Source organism: Protomyctophum parallelum (genome assembly GCF_964188405.1).
Source record: "Protomyctophum parallelum genome assembly, chromosome: 17".
NCBI classification, from domain to species: domain Eukaryota; kingdom Metazoa; phylum Chordata; class Actinopteri; order Myctophiformes; family Myctophidae; genus Protomyctophum; species Protomyctophum parallelum.
The window spans coordinates 27567057-27584556 of NC_139719.1; the positions used below are offsets into that span (position 1 = coordinate 27567057).

General features: G+C 40.1%; 3 protein-coding genes across 6 annotated transcripts in view; 1 reads left to right on the forward strand and 2 right to left on the reverse strand.

The window, feature by feature from the left end:
- rgs7b (regulator of G protein signaling 7b) overlaps window positions 1-6496 on the forward strand; it is an 84577-nt gene extending 78081 nt beyond the window's left edge. For 2 of the 4 annotated variants that reach the window (XM_083787077.1, XM_083787079.1), the window contains 4 exons: window positions 610-796; window positions 3008-3097; window positions 5629-5665; window positions 6346-6496. In XM_083787077.1, coding sequence (XP_083643203.1) covers window positions 610-796; window positions 3008-3097; window positions 5629-5649 — 298 coding nt within the window. In that variant the 3' untranslated portion in view covers window positions 5650-5665; window positions 6346-6496. Of the gene's footprint in view, window positions 1-609; window positions 797-3007; window positions 3212-5628; window positions 5666-6345 lie in introns of those variants that run through there. The other 2 variants (XM_083787076.1, XM_083787078.1) reach the window with 1 other exon arrangement.
- A 4415-nt stretch (window positions 6497-10911) lies between these two features.
- On the reverse strand, window positions 10912-12585 carry pnmt (phenylethanolamine N-methyltransferase; the record flags this gene model as incomplete). Its single annotated transcript, XM_083787541.1, has 3 exons — window positions 10912-11350; window positions 12075-12285; window positions 12450-12585. The coding sequence occupies 3 exons, from the start codon at window positions 12583-12585 to the stop codon at window positions 10912-10914; spliced, it is 786 nt and encodes a 261-aa protein (XP_083643667.1).
- A 4265-nt stretch (window positions 12586-16850) lies between these two features.
- LOC310874244 (uncharacterized protein) overlaps window positions 16851-17500 on the reverse strand; it is a 1874-nt gene continuing 1224 nt past the window's right edge. The window contains exon 3 of the mRNA XM_083786971.1: window positions 16851-17500. This exon is cut by the window's right edge and continues 320 nt beyond it. Coding sequence (XP_083643097.1) covers window positions 17451-17500 — 50 coding nt within the window. The 3' untranslated portion in view covers window positions 16851-17450.

A 17500-nucleotide genomic window follows, 5' to 3' on the forward strand; every position in this document is an offset into this window, starting at 1 on the left:
CCACACTGCTCTTGTCTTGTCATCTTTTATTCAAATTGACAGACGTTTGGGTCCCTCTGGAGTCTGGACTTTCATCAATAGTGTATTTTTGTTCATGAAATATTTGGCATTTGCATAGTCACCAGTGTCTGCCACCGGCACGAACACAGACCGTTTCTGCATGTGTTGTTGTTGCTTTTTAAAATAACCTCGGCGCCAGCACCCATTTGTTCTGAAACGGCACTGTACATCTGTGTTTTTGTTTGGAACTGAATTCTGGTAAAAACAGACGGTAGAGCTACCTGATGTAGACTTTAAATATATGATACGTTGGCAAGGTTTATTAACCAAGTGAACCCTAGCACCCGAGCATTGTGACCTCGTAGAATTCAGCAAATGTTTTGTGAAGAGACACCAGTTACCATTTTAATGCACCTGGCCTTCAAAGGGTGTCCCAAATAATAATTTTAGTTGAGACATATTATGATAATACGAGATGTGTGAGACATTTCACGTAGTTTAGTTTAAAGGTTTAAAGATTTAGTTAAAGAAATGACCCAAATCAACATTGTTTTATTTGTTTGCTAGTTCAAATTGGATCTGAAGCGTCAAGACTTTCCCATGTACTAGGTTCTGGTTGGCGGTGCAAGAGGTGAAGAAGCGACCCATACGGGAGGTGCCATCACAGGTGCAGGAGATCTGGAAGGAGTTCCTGGTTCCAGGAGCGCCCAGTGCCATCAACGTGGACTCCAAGAGCTACGCCAAGACCGCACAGAATGTCAAGGACCCAGGGCGCTACGCTTTTGAAGATGCACAGGTGAGGCAGCCGTCAGTCTTGTTGTTGAGCCTAACGGTTTTCTGAAAGACGTTACGTTGCTATACTGTATCAGTGGTGCTCAAACCTTTTCTTGTCAAGGACCCCCAAAATGAAATGTATTTGGCCACCGACCCCCTCATCTCAAAATGTGTTGTTCCAGGGACTCCCAGAAACAAAGATTTGAATAAAAAATGTCCGCTTACATTTTTTTAAATATATTTAAAGAGAAGAAAAATATTTCTGCAGTTCTACACGCAGGGCCCTATCTATGCATTTTTTTTTACTATTTTGAAAAACATTTTAAAATAGTTCAAACAAAGTCACAACATGTTGATGTAGATTGGCTATATTCATTATTTTAAAATGTTTTTTCAAAATAGTAAAGTATAGTTTTCGTCCATAACTCAGACCGCCTCAGACCTCGTGAAGAGCCGGTTGTGGTCAAAGCGTTATGAATAAGCTGAAACACTCCTTTGTCTTCTCTCCAGTGTGCATGTTGTTGTCCAGCACCTGTACAGTTTTACGCTTTGGATGTGCGTGCTTCCCTTTGGGCTCTATTTCCATTTGTGTTTACTGTACCTCGGCTAAGGATGCAACTATCGATTGTCTTCTTAGTGATTATTCTATCGATTAAAAATTTGTATTAATTAATTTGCTATTAATTGAAGGATCCAGAAACACAGTATTTTAAATATTTATTCATTATCAACGTGAAAGACTTCTGATCGATTTGTTTTGAATCGACAAATTCGGTTAGTCTGATTAACCACTTAAAGGGGCACTTATACCACTTAAAGACACCCTTTTTCAACCATATCTTATATTATTATTATATTATATGATTGTTCCTCACTAGTGCTCATTATAAGATGGCCACTCTCATTGGTGGTCTATGGACAGTTCAGAAACCTAATGACATCATTGATGGGGATAAGCTAATAGCAACTACAGTCCTGTAAAGTTAGCATGCTGAAATAGAAGCCATTGTTCATGCATTAATGCAATTATATTGTTGCTGTCGGGCAGAAACCTTGTATCTCCATATTACAACTTTTTGTGTTTTTATATTATTTTGTAAATGAATGCCCTTCTTCATACGATAGTGTCGCACAAAAGTAGTGAAAATAGCAGATCTACAAGTTCACAGCAAGTTCACAGCATGTTGCTTGTAGATCAACTATTTCCCGTATTTTAAAATGTTTTTGAAAAAGAACAGATTTGGACATATACACTGTATATGGTTTCCGCCCGACACCCGTTTGAAATGACCAAACCTGCCTACCGATCATGTCACTGGTAGGCAGGTTGCTGAACTGTCTACAGCCTCCTCTGAGACACGGAGAGAGTAGACGGAAATGGTGTCATCTACCATGAACATTGGTGAGGACAAATTATATGAAGATAGGTTGAAAATAGATGATGTGCCCCTTTAAGCCCAATTTTATTCTTCATGGTGGGCAGAACACTATTAAAGGCTACTGGAGTGGATACATATTGGAAAGTGCATTGAGCCATGCAATCAGTATTATGTAAAATGCATTCAAGCACTGTGTAGATTAATCTGAAGTGGTTGAAATAGAGACAGTAGGAGCTGAAAGAGGCAGGGTGACTTCCAGACTAATTTAGAATGCACAACAGAGTATGGAGACAATTTTCGTCATTACATACATTTTCCTCAGGATATTGCAGTGTAATGGCTTTGAACTCAAAATAAAACAGATTGTCTACTACTAAATCCTTTATACTTCCGACAAATAAATAGCAGATCTACAAGCACACGACACGTCACATCGCGACACGTAGTGAGCTTGTATATCTGCTATTGTGAAATAATAATTAGGTTAACAGACATTTTCAATCAAATTGTCAAATTGTGATACTATGAATCATGAATATCAAACATATCAGACAGTCTACATTTTCCAAAAGAACAATCTATGTAATTATTTTATCTCTGACCAGAAGAAGTGATATATCTGCACCTGGTCATGATGACCAGAGAAGGGGTATACAAAGACCCAGAGAATCCAACCCTGTAATGCATTCAGACATTGTTGAATAAAGAAGGCGCTGGAGCCTTTTACTTTAATATAGAAGGTGCAAGGTTTCGATGTCAGATTACATCTTTGTAAGGGCATTCAGAATTTCAGACATTGTGTCTGTACACAATGTGGCGTTAGTATACTATTCTCTCTTGTCCTCTCCAAACAGGAGCACATCTACAAGCTGATGAAAAGTGACTCGTACAGTCGCTTCATCCGATCCGGCGCCTATCAGGAGCTACTGCAAGCCAAGAAGAAGGTAAAGACCAAGCAGGAGACCATGGTCTGACCGCATAAATGTACATTTCAGCAGTCCTCAGACTTTTGTATTTTTACTTCAAGGACTCCCGTAACTCTGAGAGTTTACAGACCTGTAAGCCGTGTAACACCCGGGCTCCACCGGGCGCGTCAGCGTCGTGTCTCCGTCACCGTCACAGAATATTCCCTTTTTAATCAATGAAGGGTGGCTCCACTGCCCGCGTTGCGTTGCGTCTCCGTCACCATTAAATTGGCCCGGTTCGCTTTTTGACGCACGCGATGGAGACGCAACGCGTGGAGCCCTGGCGTTAGGGTCCATTCGGAACCCCTTCAAGGAATCCTAAGGGAGCCGTGAAGAGAGAAGCCCACAAAATTATAGCTAGCTAGCAAAGCCAAGAGCTGACCACTGTATGTACGGTATAGATTCTACTAATTATGGTCAAAGCTACAGGGCAATTCGACTACATCATTTTACCCCAAAATACCATTCTGAGGCGCATCTAGTGTCAGGTGTTTGTCAAGCTTCCATTAAATTTAATTATAGGAATTGTGTTAATTTGCTTATTTTTAAGTTATCTGATCCTTTATTTGAAAGGTACAGTGGAGAAAGACGGGAAACGTGGAGAGAGTAAGAGAGTGTGTAAATGGTCCGGCTGGCCGGGAATCGAACCAGGGACTTGCTGTCAGGCATTAGAGCCCATTTGGTACACCCCCGACCACTCGGCTACCGGGTCGCCCAATTAAGAAAAATTATAAGTAAATGTTTATTTCATGTAGTAGCTCTAGCAAGTTGCTAGTTTGTGGTGGGATGTTGGGTCACAATATGTCTCATTGGAGGGGAATTGAATTAGTGCCTTTGCATCTGACTGTTTAGGCTAAACACTTTAAACCAAGCTGCCGCTTTGTGCGTTTCTTCTAGGAGAAATTTTGAAACAAATTATGTCGGTACCTTACGTTTAGTTTTCAATGTCCATAAACTGTAGGGGATCCGCATAACAAGAGGTCTTCTTACTTCTTACTACTTATACGATACTGTTCTCATTTTGTGCTATCCCGTCACTTTGCAAGAATATCTGTTACTCTTATTGATGCACTCTTTTGAACTCGTATTACTGCATCTTGCTGCTTTATAATCGATTCATACAACATCAGAAAGAGGTTTTGTGTTTCCTTTGCTTTCACTTCCTTTGGGTTACGTATGTGTTCATTTCTTCTGCATGATTGACCTTGTTTTGTTTTTCTTTTTAATTCCCCGCCTAAGTCCCTTGTTTACATCTTTCAAGCAAGTAGTTTTCTGTTTGTCCGGCTTTTGTACTTCTTGTTCGGTTTTCTTGGTTTTGTTTGTATGTTTGTATGTTTGTGTTGTGTGTCTGTTTGTTTTTCTTGTTACGTTTTTAAGTGTGGAAGTACTGAGGAGCACAGAACCTCTTTAAAGTACTGAGGAGCACAGAACCTCTTATGAAACATCCTCTCATAACATGGTAAGTGGGACAGTAGCACAGGGTGATGTACTGTAAACATACTTTAGATAAAATCAAATCAAAGCTTGCAGCTGCTGGGTCACCTGGAGACCTGAAACAGCTACACATTCAGGTTAATGGGGTGGATGAACTGGTTTGCTTTCCCACTGCTATTTACTCTTGGTCTCTCAATGTTTTGAACATTTTAGTCATGCAGTCGAACTGTGTTAGGCACTTTATCATCATTTTTCATTTCAGTGTGTGGGTCTGTTTTTGAAAATGCCACTGTTAAATGTAGGTGTTTATTCAATTGCATAACAACAACAAAAAAACGGTTTAATTACATAACAAGTATTTGCCCTTGGCTTAAACCCAATCACGACAGTGACACAATGTCAAGATTATAAATGCATGACTGAGAACTAAATTAATAAAACACAACAAAATGTCCTGAGGACGAGAACGCAACAAAAATAAATGCAAGGGACCCTTCATGCTCCTGTTGAGAATGTCCTTTATATTATTGTAATATTCACACAAACTTAATTAGACTAACCTGCCCCGTGGCAAAGGTAAAAACACATTCAGTCATGAATCTTACCCTTATTAACATCCATATTATATAATGATGACAAAACACTTTCATTAATTAGGCTTGTAGGAGAATGTCAGCCTTTAATATCAGTAGCAAACAAAGACAGTTACTGTACATTTAACCACATTCTTGTAACACAGTGTTTCTCACTTTCACGTGAAGGCCCCCACATTGATGTGGCCATGTATTATGGCCACGGACCCCCATCTGAAAAGAGTTTGTGCCAGATACCCCCATAAGAGACGATTTGTGTTAAAATCGTTTTTCAAAATGTTTTAATATAGCAGATCTACAAGCTCAAAATGTGTCGCATCACGACATGTGAGCTTGACAGCCTGGAGTATACTTTGAGAAGCACTGCTGTAAAGGCCCTGACACACTGAAAGCATCAGACATTGTATCATCAAATACACCCAGAACTCACTATTTCAATACTAAAATCCTCACTGTTATTCCCTCTATTTCTTCTCTCCACAGAAAAGTAAAAACTTGTTCTGAGGGCTACTGAGTTCAGGTAAGAGCATTCTATATATTTTGCTTTATATATTATTATCACGTCGCTGTTGGGTGGAAACCTTGTATGTCCAAAACCTTTTTTTTTCTTCAGAAAATGGGGGAAAAAAATAACCTGTGTTCCAATGTAGTTATTATTTGGTCACAAGCTCTTGTTAATACTTTATAAAACTCACAGTCAGGCTTAACCACTTTTACATTTAAAAACATATATATAGTAAACATAGTCGATCTACAATCTTGTTGTGAGCTTGTACATTGGCTAGTTTTACACTCTTGTACAGCGAAGTAGGCCATTCATTTCCACAAAAGAAAAACGGAGATACATGGTTTCTGCCCAACAGCAATGATACGTTTAGCATAGTTGCTTAACCCGTTACAACCGTGAATGCATCTGTGTCTTTTTCAATTTTTGCGTTGGGCTATTCAAAAATAGCAGATATACAAGCTGATACATCTGCTATTATTGAATGTATTTTTGTAGAATTTGTAGAATCGGACTTGGGTCTTAACCCATTCTGGACGGGAGCCCGTTTTGGTGTTTTAACTAAGCATTATTTAGCTATTGAAAAATTGCAGATCTGCAAGCTCATAGCGCGGCGCGCTACGAGCTTGTAGGTCTGCTATTTTTGAAAAATCGTTAATGGGTTTTAACTGACTCCATCCTATGTCTTCCACCAGGGGGCAGCGCTTCAATGGAACAAGCCAGTACTGTGTAATCAACACACACCATTCTGTATGAACTATTACCAGTGGAGATGATGGGACCGTGTCATGTGTATATAGCCATGTACAGTCCACTGTCTGGCCCCAAAGAGCAGCACACACACACACATACACACACATGCTGGCACACACAACACACACACACACACACACACACACACAGCATATGCTGGCACACACAGCACACACACACACACACACACACACACACAGCACACTCTGGCACGCATACACACGCACAAAACACAACATACCTGGTGTTGCATGTCCAAACAAACCGCAGATGAATACTCATACTCATAATCTTATGAATACTTTTGTTCCAGTCTCTACCATCCTCTGTGTGTATGTGTGTGTGCGTGTGTGTGTGTGTGTGTGTGTGTGTGTGTGTGTGTGTGTGTGTGTGTGTGTGTGTGTGTGCACGTGTGCGTGCATGGCTGCGTGTGTGTGCGTGCGTGCGTGCGTGTGATCACAAGCACATGCATGTTTGTAGCGTGTATGTATGTGGTAAAAATGTATTTTAAATGTTTTCAGATGCCGGACTAAAAGAAAATGCTATCGAAGGAGAGGTTACATGTTCATTGTCTCCAACACAATAGTGTGCGCATGCACGTGCATCTCGGTATGTGTGTGTGTATGTGTGTGACATCAAAAGCTGGGAAAATTGTGTCAAACAAATAATGTACAGTACAGTTCAAAATATATGCTAATGTGTAAAAATACAGTATATGGCGATATAGCCACCAATCAAGGGTCGGAAATTGAAAATGTCAACTAGTAACTTATTGCATTATACACCACTATTGACTGCCGCACAATGTAAACATTGCTAGTGTCTGAGATAGTCAGAGTTTGGAAATGTTTGTCTTGTAAGTCAGTGGTTAAAACCATACCCTAGACTGGCTGTCTAACTTGCAGACAATGTATGAAGTAAATAAAGATAATGAATTAAATCAAAATTATAATGAAGTAGTAATCAAGCTTGTAGCATTTAAATCTCCAAAACCATCTTCTGACCCCCGGGATGCGGATGACCTCCAACATCCATAAATATTGCTACAAGGTAATGCCCAGATTTCAAAAGAAAATGTTTTATTTTGTGACACCAGCATTGTAACTAAAGTAGGCACAACTACATCAAGCACTGGCCAAACTCTGTCTACCAAGGACTCTGGTCACTAGATAATATTGTTGTCACCGTAATGTCCACAATGTTTTCATTTGCCTTTTTATTGCACTGTTGTGTGCAGAATTTGCCACAGCCACTGTACTTATCACAGCAATCCTGGATCAATTCTTATCAGAAAAACTAAAAAAAAACGATCAGATGCATTAAAGGAATGCCTTGACTTTTGGAGTTTTAAGTTTGTTTTTCTTTTTCAGCCTCTCATAACACCCTGAAATAGTTTATGGGCATTTTTTCAGTATTGTGTGGGGTAAAGCTTCTGCACAACGAATCATAGCTCTGATGAAGAACAGGTGACTGAAACATCGGCAATAACTGTTTTACGAGAAGACCGTGTGTGTGGTGAGTTTCACTCCATACACAATATTGATTTTTATTTCACCCAGCGACTGCTGTAGATTGTGTTAGGTGTGCAAACATTGCAGACTGACACTAATCATCGAACCATTACCTTTCAAGCTGAAGATGTTCCAGTGGTGACAAATTATTAATCGATGCACTTCACCCACCCTGTGTTTCAAATAAAGCCCCACATCACACTGAAGAGCCAACTCCACCACAGAACAATGTGTTGAGTACTGTGAGTTATCTCGGTTATGAACAAGTGCAGTCTGTGCTCTAAGAAGAATGGCATTAAATAATCACATATGAAGATTTTCAAATTGCGTTGTGAGTCATAATACAAAGAGTTCCCATGGAAGGGATTAGCATCCCCCCCTTTTTTTCCTTTAACAAGTGTGATGTAGGCCTATCAACAATGATGAATTTTGACGCATTAAACATTTGAAATCACCATGAATGTATTTTGTAAAATGAAAAGCTACATTTTAGATATTAAGAAATCAAACATGGGAGTGTATTGGAGTTGTAGATTCCAATATAAAACCGAATGAAAACTGGATATGACTGACCTACAGTACATTGAGTACAATCATTACCCACTTAAACCCCACCCTGAAAAATAGCACACCTGCAATGCGTTGTGAGCTTGTCGGTCTGCTATTTTCAGCAAAAGCAATAACAGAAATAAGTAACTACACTAGTATAGAGCCCAGATGGATTCCGGTAAACTATATGGGGTTTAAGTTTTTAATTACACCTCTGATATAATATAAAAGGTTATATACACAAATATAGCACGTGTGGGCCCTCTGCTGCTCATTACAGGCTATTACATATCTTGGAGAGTAATTTTAAGTGGTTAAATTACAGCTCTGATAAGAGCTATAAAAGGTATATAGCCCGCTGCTGCTCATTACAGTTACATATATTAGAGAGTATTGTCTTCTGCCGTTATCTAATCACTTCTTACATAATCCTATATGTACTTTATTGGGGTCTGTACATGGTCCCCTCTTTTTTTATCTCTGCAACCGAATCTCTTTGCAGAAAATAGAATCTACAAGCCCACGTGTTGCAGTAGATCTTCTTGGTAGAATGTTTGTTTATTCTGACATGGACAGAATATCTCAAATAATGTCCCCATTAAACAACATTGGTTCATTGTATTCGTTTTGTCATCCTAAAGCCATAGTATGTAACTTTGACTGTTTACATAACAAAACAATAATAAATGTTTTTATATCCATAATTTCTTTCTATATACGTGCGTACTTAACTTGTGACAAACAGTCAGGAAGTGCTTTAGTTTTTGGACCAAACACAACACCGTTTTTCCTCATCTCTAAGGCCACCCATACATAAAATGGATTCTTGTATTAAAAAACAATACTGCAAAAGTACTGAAATTGATATATAAAGTTATACACCCCAAACTAAAAATAAAGCATGTCCATGTGGGGGTTGAGGCAAATAATGGAAGTTCTGACAGGTTTAAAACTTGGCATACTTGAAGCCAGGACATACCTCTACATTCTAGAAAAGACTGAATGTCAATTTCTGAATGTAATGTGAGATATAGTTATTTGAACACATACAATAGGTCAGGTGGATATGTAAATGTATGTAGAATGTCTTTACTTTGTAGTGACTGTGACATGGATTGTCATAGCAACACATACGCTTGTACGATCGAATTAACCGACCAATTGTATATATTTTTAGTTATTTATAGTTCAAATGTTATTTTTATTGTCACACTTACAGTACAAGTGTGACAATGATTTGGAAGCACTGAAAATTCCTTGGAGCTTCCTCAACAGTTTTGATAACACTAAGAATGAAAAAAGAAGGGACTCCCGCACACACTGTCTTCAAATACAGTGAAACTGTTTATTAGGGAAACGGCAACGTTTTGGCCTATATGACCTTCATCAGGCTAATCGTTATGGTATATTTTCAGTACGTCGGGCACTTAATTGTCTGTCCTTCTCGTATGCACCTGTGTCGCCTGTGCAAAAGCCTTGCTATTTATTGATAACACTACGAATAAAATGTAATGTAATACAATTATTTAGAATGGCACAGTACGCCACATAGGCCTACAGCTCAAATGAGCCTGATGCTCTGAAGTCCAACTAGTCTGGTTAATGACACCACCATGACACACCACAACATTTAAAACACATATTTATTGTCTGATCTGACATTGACAGGTATCGTGAGGACAGCTTGATGGTGTACTAAAATATATCATTTAAGAAAGGCTGAGTAATTGCCATGATATGAATTTAATTACATGATTGTAATATAGCCTTAGCCTGGTTAATAAACCAGACCGAATCAGCCATTGGTAAAAGTAAATTGCCTGCCGTGCGATATTAGTCTGGTTTATTAACCATTTAACCAGGCTAATATAGCCTAATGACAACTATCAGAATGTTTAATTGCAGTGCAGTCGGTAGTACTGAATTGAAGTCAAAGGTCAAGGTACACTTTATTGGCCACAAGGGGAATTTACCTTGGGCTTTCACCCCTGCTGCAGCCACACACAAAACATAGAAATACATAACAGTGGGGGGGACAACATTACACAAGTGCACAAATAGAATTAATCTAACCTCTCACAGTCAATGCTGCTTCGGAGCCTCGTTCAACAATTTAGTAGTTTAGAAGTCCTAACTAATGTGATCAAAATCAGTTTCAACTGTCAAAGCTATATTTTATTGAGATGTGGATTCATTCATCCAGCTGGTAAAATGATGCCACATTTTGTAGTAACTGCATGTGAACAGCAGATGTCAGTATCTTCACTGGCATTCAGTACAGCGAACATTTATATTTTGTAACAATTCATCATGCAAAAAGATAGCCTACTTTTAGTCACATTGGGTTAATGAAATAAAGCAAATTAATACTACTCAGTGTAATGCAGGAAAAGCATTTTCATATATAAATTAAGGATTATGTGAGGAATCACAAAACAAGCGAACAATCTACTCCTTCCTTGCTTTTACAAAGAACACTCCGGTCACATCATCCACCCCCACTCTCATGTCCTGTGGCAGCGTGTACACCTCCATCCTTATCAGTGTATAGCCGCTCTCCTTCAGACTGCTGCACACCTGGGACTCCTCCAGGGGCACCACAGGGATCTTCACCCCGGGCCCCCCGAGGTAGTAGCTCTCCCCCAGGGCCCCGATGAGCAGCAGGTGTCCCCCGGGTCGCAGGAGGCCCCGGATGTGTCCCAGGGCTCTGGTGAAGGCAGCCAGGTCTGGGCTGACACTCTCCAGGCAGAAGCAGGACACCAGGCAGTCTGCGCCGGCCGAGGGGAGGGCGTCGGGGGCCATCGGCCGAGGGCGGTGCACGTCGATGGGGAGGACGTCGGAGACCACCAGACGCAGCCTGGCCGCTTTCTCTGCCCATGCTGAGGATCTAATAACAGTGACATCATCAACATCAACGGTAACTATACAAAGGTCACGACACCCAAGTAAAATGTACAGTGTCATCCCATGCTAAAGTGCCACAGGAATGCACTGTCATTCCTGATTAAATAAGCAAACATGTAGCAATTAAAATGAGGTGTCTATAATTGTTCTATATGATGACAATAGTTTTATTAAAGTGGGGTCATTTGGAAAGTAGAGGAAAATGAGGGGCGGAATACATCATGTCCTATTGGGGATGTCAACCTTTTTATTGCACTCACTGCTCACAATGCAATGAATGCATCATGATTCATGGTGCATTGTGAGCTTGTGGATCATCTCACTCTGTGTGTGTGTGTGTGTGTGTGTCGTCGTCGTCCCCCCCCCCCCCCACTCTATTTGGGGGTCCTTGTCATGGAAAAGCTGGGAATCCCCTGAGTTAATCAACCACAGTTGCTGACTCTGAAGGCAAGACCCATGATTATACTGAATAACTGGTGCTGTGTGAGCTGAGCTCTCATTTCACAATATAATGAATCAATGTGTTTTAACAGTCAACTCATGCAGGTCAAATCATTCATAAGAAATTAAAGGCATCTATTGTTTTCTTGCTTTAAGAAATGGAGGGATTGTGGTAATATCTCTATGAAGACTGAAAACAGTGGAGTTGTTTTTTTAGTTTGAATGTATTTGACTTTTGTAAAATGCAGGATAGAGTCTGGTCCTACCTGCGTCCCTCCAGCTTGCAGACGTGTTGCAGGTAGGGGGTCCAGTCCAGGCTGCATCCCTCCTGGTCCTGGAGCCAGCGTTTCAGCTCCCGCCGGTTGACCTCCAGGTAGTCTGTGAGGAGCACCTTGCCGAACACCTCACAGCCGCTCAGCACCTGGTACAGCGTGGGACCCGAGCCCACGTCTACCAACACCTCACCGCTGATGTCACCTAGTCAAGACACGGAGAACAACTTTATTATACAGGTATTTATTTGAACTGTGCTCTGCTCTACCTTCCTTTTCTGTTCTGTCTACTTTCGGCGACTGACATGCACATGTTCAAGCACTTAAAACACACTCAAATAAGTCACCCAGTAAATAACCTTCCCCCACCTTCAGTGAAAGCTCTGTGGAGACATCCCAGTTTCCACGGTACAATGCTGTCCTGCCGCTCAAAGTCAGCGCGTGGCGGGGTGTAGTTGTACTGCAGATATGCCACAGGGTCAAAGCCCTGGTAGCAGGCTGCCATTCTCTCCATGCCATTCATTTTTCCATCATCCTCCATCGCTCCAATCTCTCTCTCCTCACCCCTCCTCTGACAGCTGCACTTCAGGTATACAAGTCAGTTCCCCTTTGCCTTTGGATTATATACTCTCTGTGTGTGTGTGTGTGTGTGTGTGTGTGTGTGTGTGTGTGTGTGTGTGTGTGTGTGTGTGTGTGTGTGTGTGCGCGAGTGTGCGCGTGCTTGCTTGTGTGCTTGCTTGTGTGTGTGTGCGTGCCTTTGCTTTGGGCTAGTCTGATAGCACTAGCCTTATTGACAGAGATAGCAATCCTCTTTTTGAGGCCTGCCGATAGCATTTGTCCTGTCTCCTGTCCCTGCCCCGGAGCGCTGATGCTTTTCTCTAGCAGTACAGGGCACTAATGGACGACCGCATTCAGCTTGGAGGCTCCACCTCTCTAGGGGCCTTGCTATCTCCCCCATCATTAGAAGAGGACCTTTGTGCTCAAAACAACAGACAAGATTTGCCAGTGTCCATTATCTGGTGGCCATTTTGTAGTTGGGGGGGGTTGGCCAAAAATAGGTTGCAATTCCCAACCAGTGTGTCATGGCCCACTGGGCTGCGATAGTATTGCATGTGGGCCCCCCAAATCAGAAAAGGAAGATTTAACTTGCACAATGTCACCTGTTGGGCAATATTACTTAGGAGAGTAATATGTTGGTAAGGGATGTACAACAACACAATCTGTTTAGTCAGCTTCTTTTAGAACTGAATCCAAATGTTTTGAATAATAATATTAAGAAGAAGAGTCACAAATCACCCAAAAAGGTTATAAAATAAAGCAGCAATCTCTCTCAACCTTTTAAATGAAAATGCTTTCAAGTCAACAGCCAACAAAATAAAAAAGCAATATGTAATATGTGCTAATTTTACAAAGTAAAGGTATAATATTACTGTTTTGTCAGAGTAATACCTTACTTTACTCGTTACTGGGAAAAGTAATAATATTACAGTAATATATTACTAGTAACTAGTTACTGTCCAACACTGCCTTTTAGTTTATACATTTGTAACAGTTGATGCAACATGCCTTGACAATTGAATTATATAGTGATTAACCCCTGGCTTAAATACAGTATGTAGGTTGGGAGTGGCTTATTGTCGGTATCAGCCTGTAACACGCATGAGTCTGTCTCCGTTTCAATGCGCATTATGCGGTAGACCTGGTGTGGTGTAGCGCCACACGGTACACCTACCATCAGCTCCCAGTACTTACCTCACAACTTGCCACACTCAATCCAAGCCTTATAATCATATGCTGAGTTGGCGGTGCCCGAGATTGAACCCATGACCTTGTGGTCCAAAGGCTCTACCGACTAAGCTACGAGTACTCGATGCTACCCGGAAACTTATACTTCAGCTTGTGATTGTGGTATCTGAACTATACCAAACACTCTAGTTCTACTATACGAAATACTGTTAAAACTGAAAGCTGGGAGAGCACCGGAGAGAGTAGTGACACGGCAGACAGCAGATCAGAGATGTTCCAATGTTGTTTATTCAGAGTACACAGCACAGCATACAGCATAAGCTCACCTCCGACGGCCTTTCGCCGTCGGGGAGACTGAACAAGTTACATTGAAATCCAACTGGTTTAAAAAGAGTTACAATACAGTGAATACACATTGACTGGCCTCTCGGCCTTTGGGTGTGTCACCACTCACCAAGGAGTAAACAAACCATCCACACCCCAGGTGACAACATGCAGGATGATCACACATTAAATATGAAGAATTGTTGGTTCCAGATTCCACATGATGTAGTGTGAAAATAACCATTCTACAAGTTATGTATTCTACACACGATATGCTGTGAACTTGCAGATCAATTACTTTATGTTTATTGGTAATAGGTTTCAACAATTTAGTACAGTTTGAACATACCATTTTTTTGCTCCCTCACCCCATCCCTCCCCCCAGTTATCGTCAACATCAAAACAATATAAAAATAACATTAATAATTTAGTACAGACATACAAAAACAAACATACATACAGACATATGATATAAACAGTAGGATACAAAAATTATAATTTAAGCACAGATAACAAAAACAATATAAATAACAAAAAATAAAATAACATAAAACAAAATAAATACAATTATGAGTTGGGTTATTCGAGTTCAAGAGATAGTCAGTCACAAGTTATGTTGGAAAAGATTGTGTTCGGAACGTTGTCATATATCACCCTCTATACACAGTTCTATCATTATGAGAATGCAAAAAACACACATAGTATTGATTCAATTAGTCTGTCGGAAGTACTCTCAGATTCTCAAAGTAGGTAATAAATGGTTGCCAGCTAGAAAAGAACCTTTCTGTTGAACCTCTAATTGTAAACTTTATTTTTTCCAATTTTAAAAATCCCATAATATCCTTAAGCCACATAGCTATAGAAGGGGAAGTTGGGGATTTCCATCCCAACAATATTCTACGTCTTGCTATCAGTGTGGCAAATGCTACCATATTAGACTGTTTCTGGGTTAGAAGTTCAAAATCAAAAAAAAAAAAAAAAAGAAGTTCAAAATCTGATGGCACTCCAAAAATAGCGATATGGGGTGACGGCTCCAAACGAGCCTCAAATATATCAGACAAAATCTCAAATATTTTAGTCCAATAATGTACCAGCTTCGGGCAAGACCAAAACATGTGTGTGTGATTAGCTGGTGAGAGAGCACATCTATCACATTTATCATCAATTCCAGGATATATTGCAGCAAGTTTAGATTTGCAGTAATGAAGTCTATGAAAGACTTTGAATTGAATGAGGCCTAGTCTAGCACATGATGTTGATTTGTTGACTCGATCAATAGCCAAATCCCACCATTTATCAAGAAATGTTTCACCCAGCTCGGTCTCCCACCTATTCCTATTTTTGTCCATAGGGAGGATGTTTAATCTCATAAGAGATTGGTAAGTAACTGAGATTTGGCCCCTTTGCCCAGGATGCAGTATTAGGAGGTTGTCCCATGGTTTATTTGCTGGTTTCTCAGGGTAGGAGGGAAATTGATTTTTAACAAAATCTCTAACTTGAAAGTATCAGAAAAGGGTAGATATTACTTTCATTTTTGACAATTTCTAATATAATAGCCTAACATGCCATGTGGTTATTGAAATTATGGCTGTGCTAGCCATTGTCCATACTCTTGGGGGTAGCAGTGGCCGAACGGTTTGCAGAGCGGTCTTGATATCGGAAGGTCGATAGTTCGTATCCCCGGACCGGCACGTTAAAATTACCACCGCTGAAGTGCCCTTGAGCAAGGCATTGAACCTACTGTACCATGAAATTAAAAGCAGCTGTCCATGTATGCAGAAGTCCTCTGTGTTGGAATCCAAAGTGTTTTTCCTGAGATGGCTCTCTTAACACCTCTCTCATTCCTGGCGTCTGACCCAGTATCCCACCACAAACACATAGTGACCTCCTTTTCACATACTCACATTTGTTTTACTTAAGTAAAAGTAGCAATGTGACAATGTAGATATGCTCTGTTAAAAGTAAAAGTCTTAAACAAAATAAAGTAGTAAAAGTACAAAGGTATTGGCATCAAATTAAGTACTCACATTTGTCAAACTTCTTCTAAAATAGCAGATCTACAAGGTCAAAACAAATATTTATATATAATGAAGTATTAAATGGACATACTCAAATAAAGTACTTTCCACCACTGCCAAAACATCACCATGCCCAATAGAGATGAGGTATTTTAGAGGCCTGACATGGAATAGTGGTACAAGATAATGTTGACAGTAGGATATTTGGGGATCACGTTGATGATTGCTAGCTGGACTGTGCAAGCTGGATGAAGGACAGATGTCACGAAAGGATTTGTAATTATGTACTGTTCTGTGGCTGTCGTTAGCACCAGAAGGAGTAATCGGCCACATGTCGCTGAAGAGCAAAAGGTTTACTTCACAGTTCTTTATTCATTATTTACAGCCTAAACCTCCAGGACCACAATGGAAATACACGCTGAAGCTTTATAAAGCTTGAGTGTGTATTTCCATTGTGGTCCTTTGATAAAACAGTATACTGTTTTATCCTTTTGACAGATATGTACAAATCTATGTTTATGCAATGCATGCATTTGTGTCAGTTGTGACGCCAATCAAAAAAACCGTCAAACAGGGATAATATCAGTTATTAAAACTTTAAGTTTTATTTGGAGGGATTGGAGAGTCCATTCATCAGTGCTGACATTGTGTACATAGCTTATTTTTCACGTACAGTATCCAAGTATGCTGATATGAAAGTGACACACAGGGTTTAGCTTATAGTATAGTGGTCTGGCTCAAGCCATTACAATACATTACTACATGCATATGAATGAACGGAAACATGTATCTAACTTTCAACCCTCAATAACATGGTTTTCTATTATCCTCATTTTTAAGTATTACATGTCTTGCTTGTCTTCTACAAATTTCCCAGGTCAAATCAGATGATTGATGACAATGATGTTTCACACACTTTTGCTATAGAGTTTAATTCTCACATGTGTGAAAGTGCAAATTCCCAGGAACCTGTGCCAAAGTGGCCATTATACCAACAACATGAATGAATGTAGTGATTAAACTTTCTAAGATAAATCTTTCTGAGGAAATTCAGGTGTAATAGCAGCAACAGCAGTAGTGAAACACTGGACAGTTAGGTATAGTAGTACAGGTACAGCTAAGAGTAGAATCAACAGCTAAACAATAGCGAGACTAAGAACTAAGAATTAGAACCTCACACTACTAGACAGACGGACAAATTTAAACCATTATTACTTAATCTATCTGTCCTTTTTTACTACTTTCAACCTCTTTCATATCTCTTATGTTTTCACCCTCCCCTTCAGCCTCTATGTATTTCCTGGGTTATCACCCTACCCAGTGTCCTTGGTA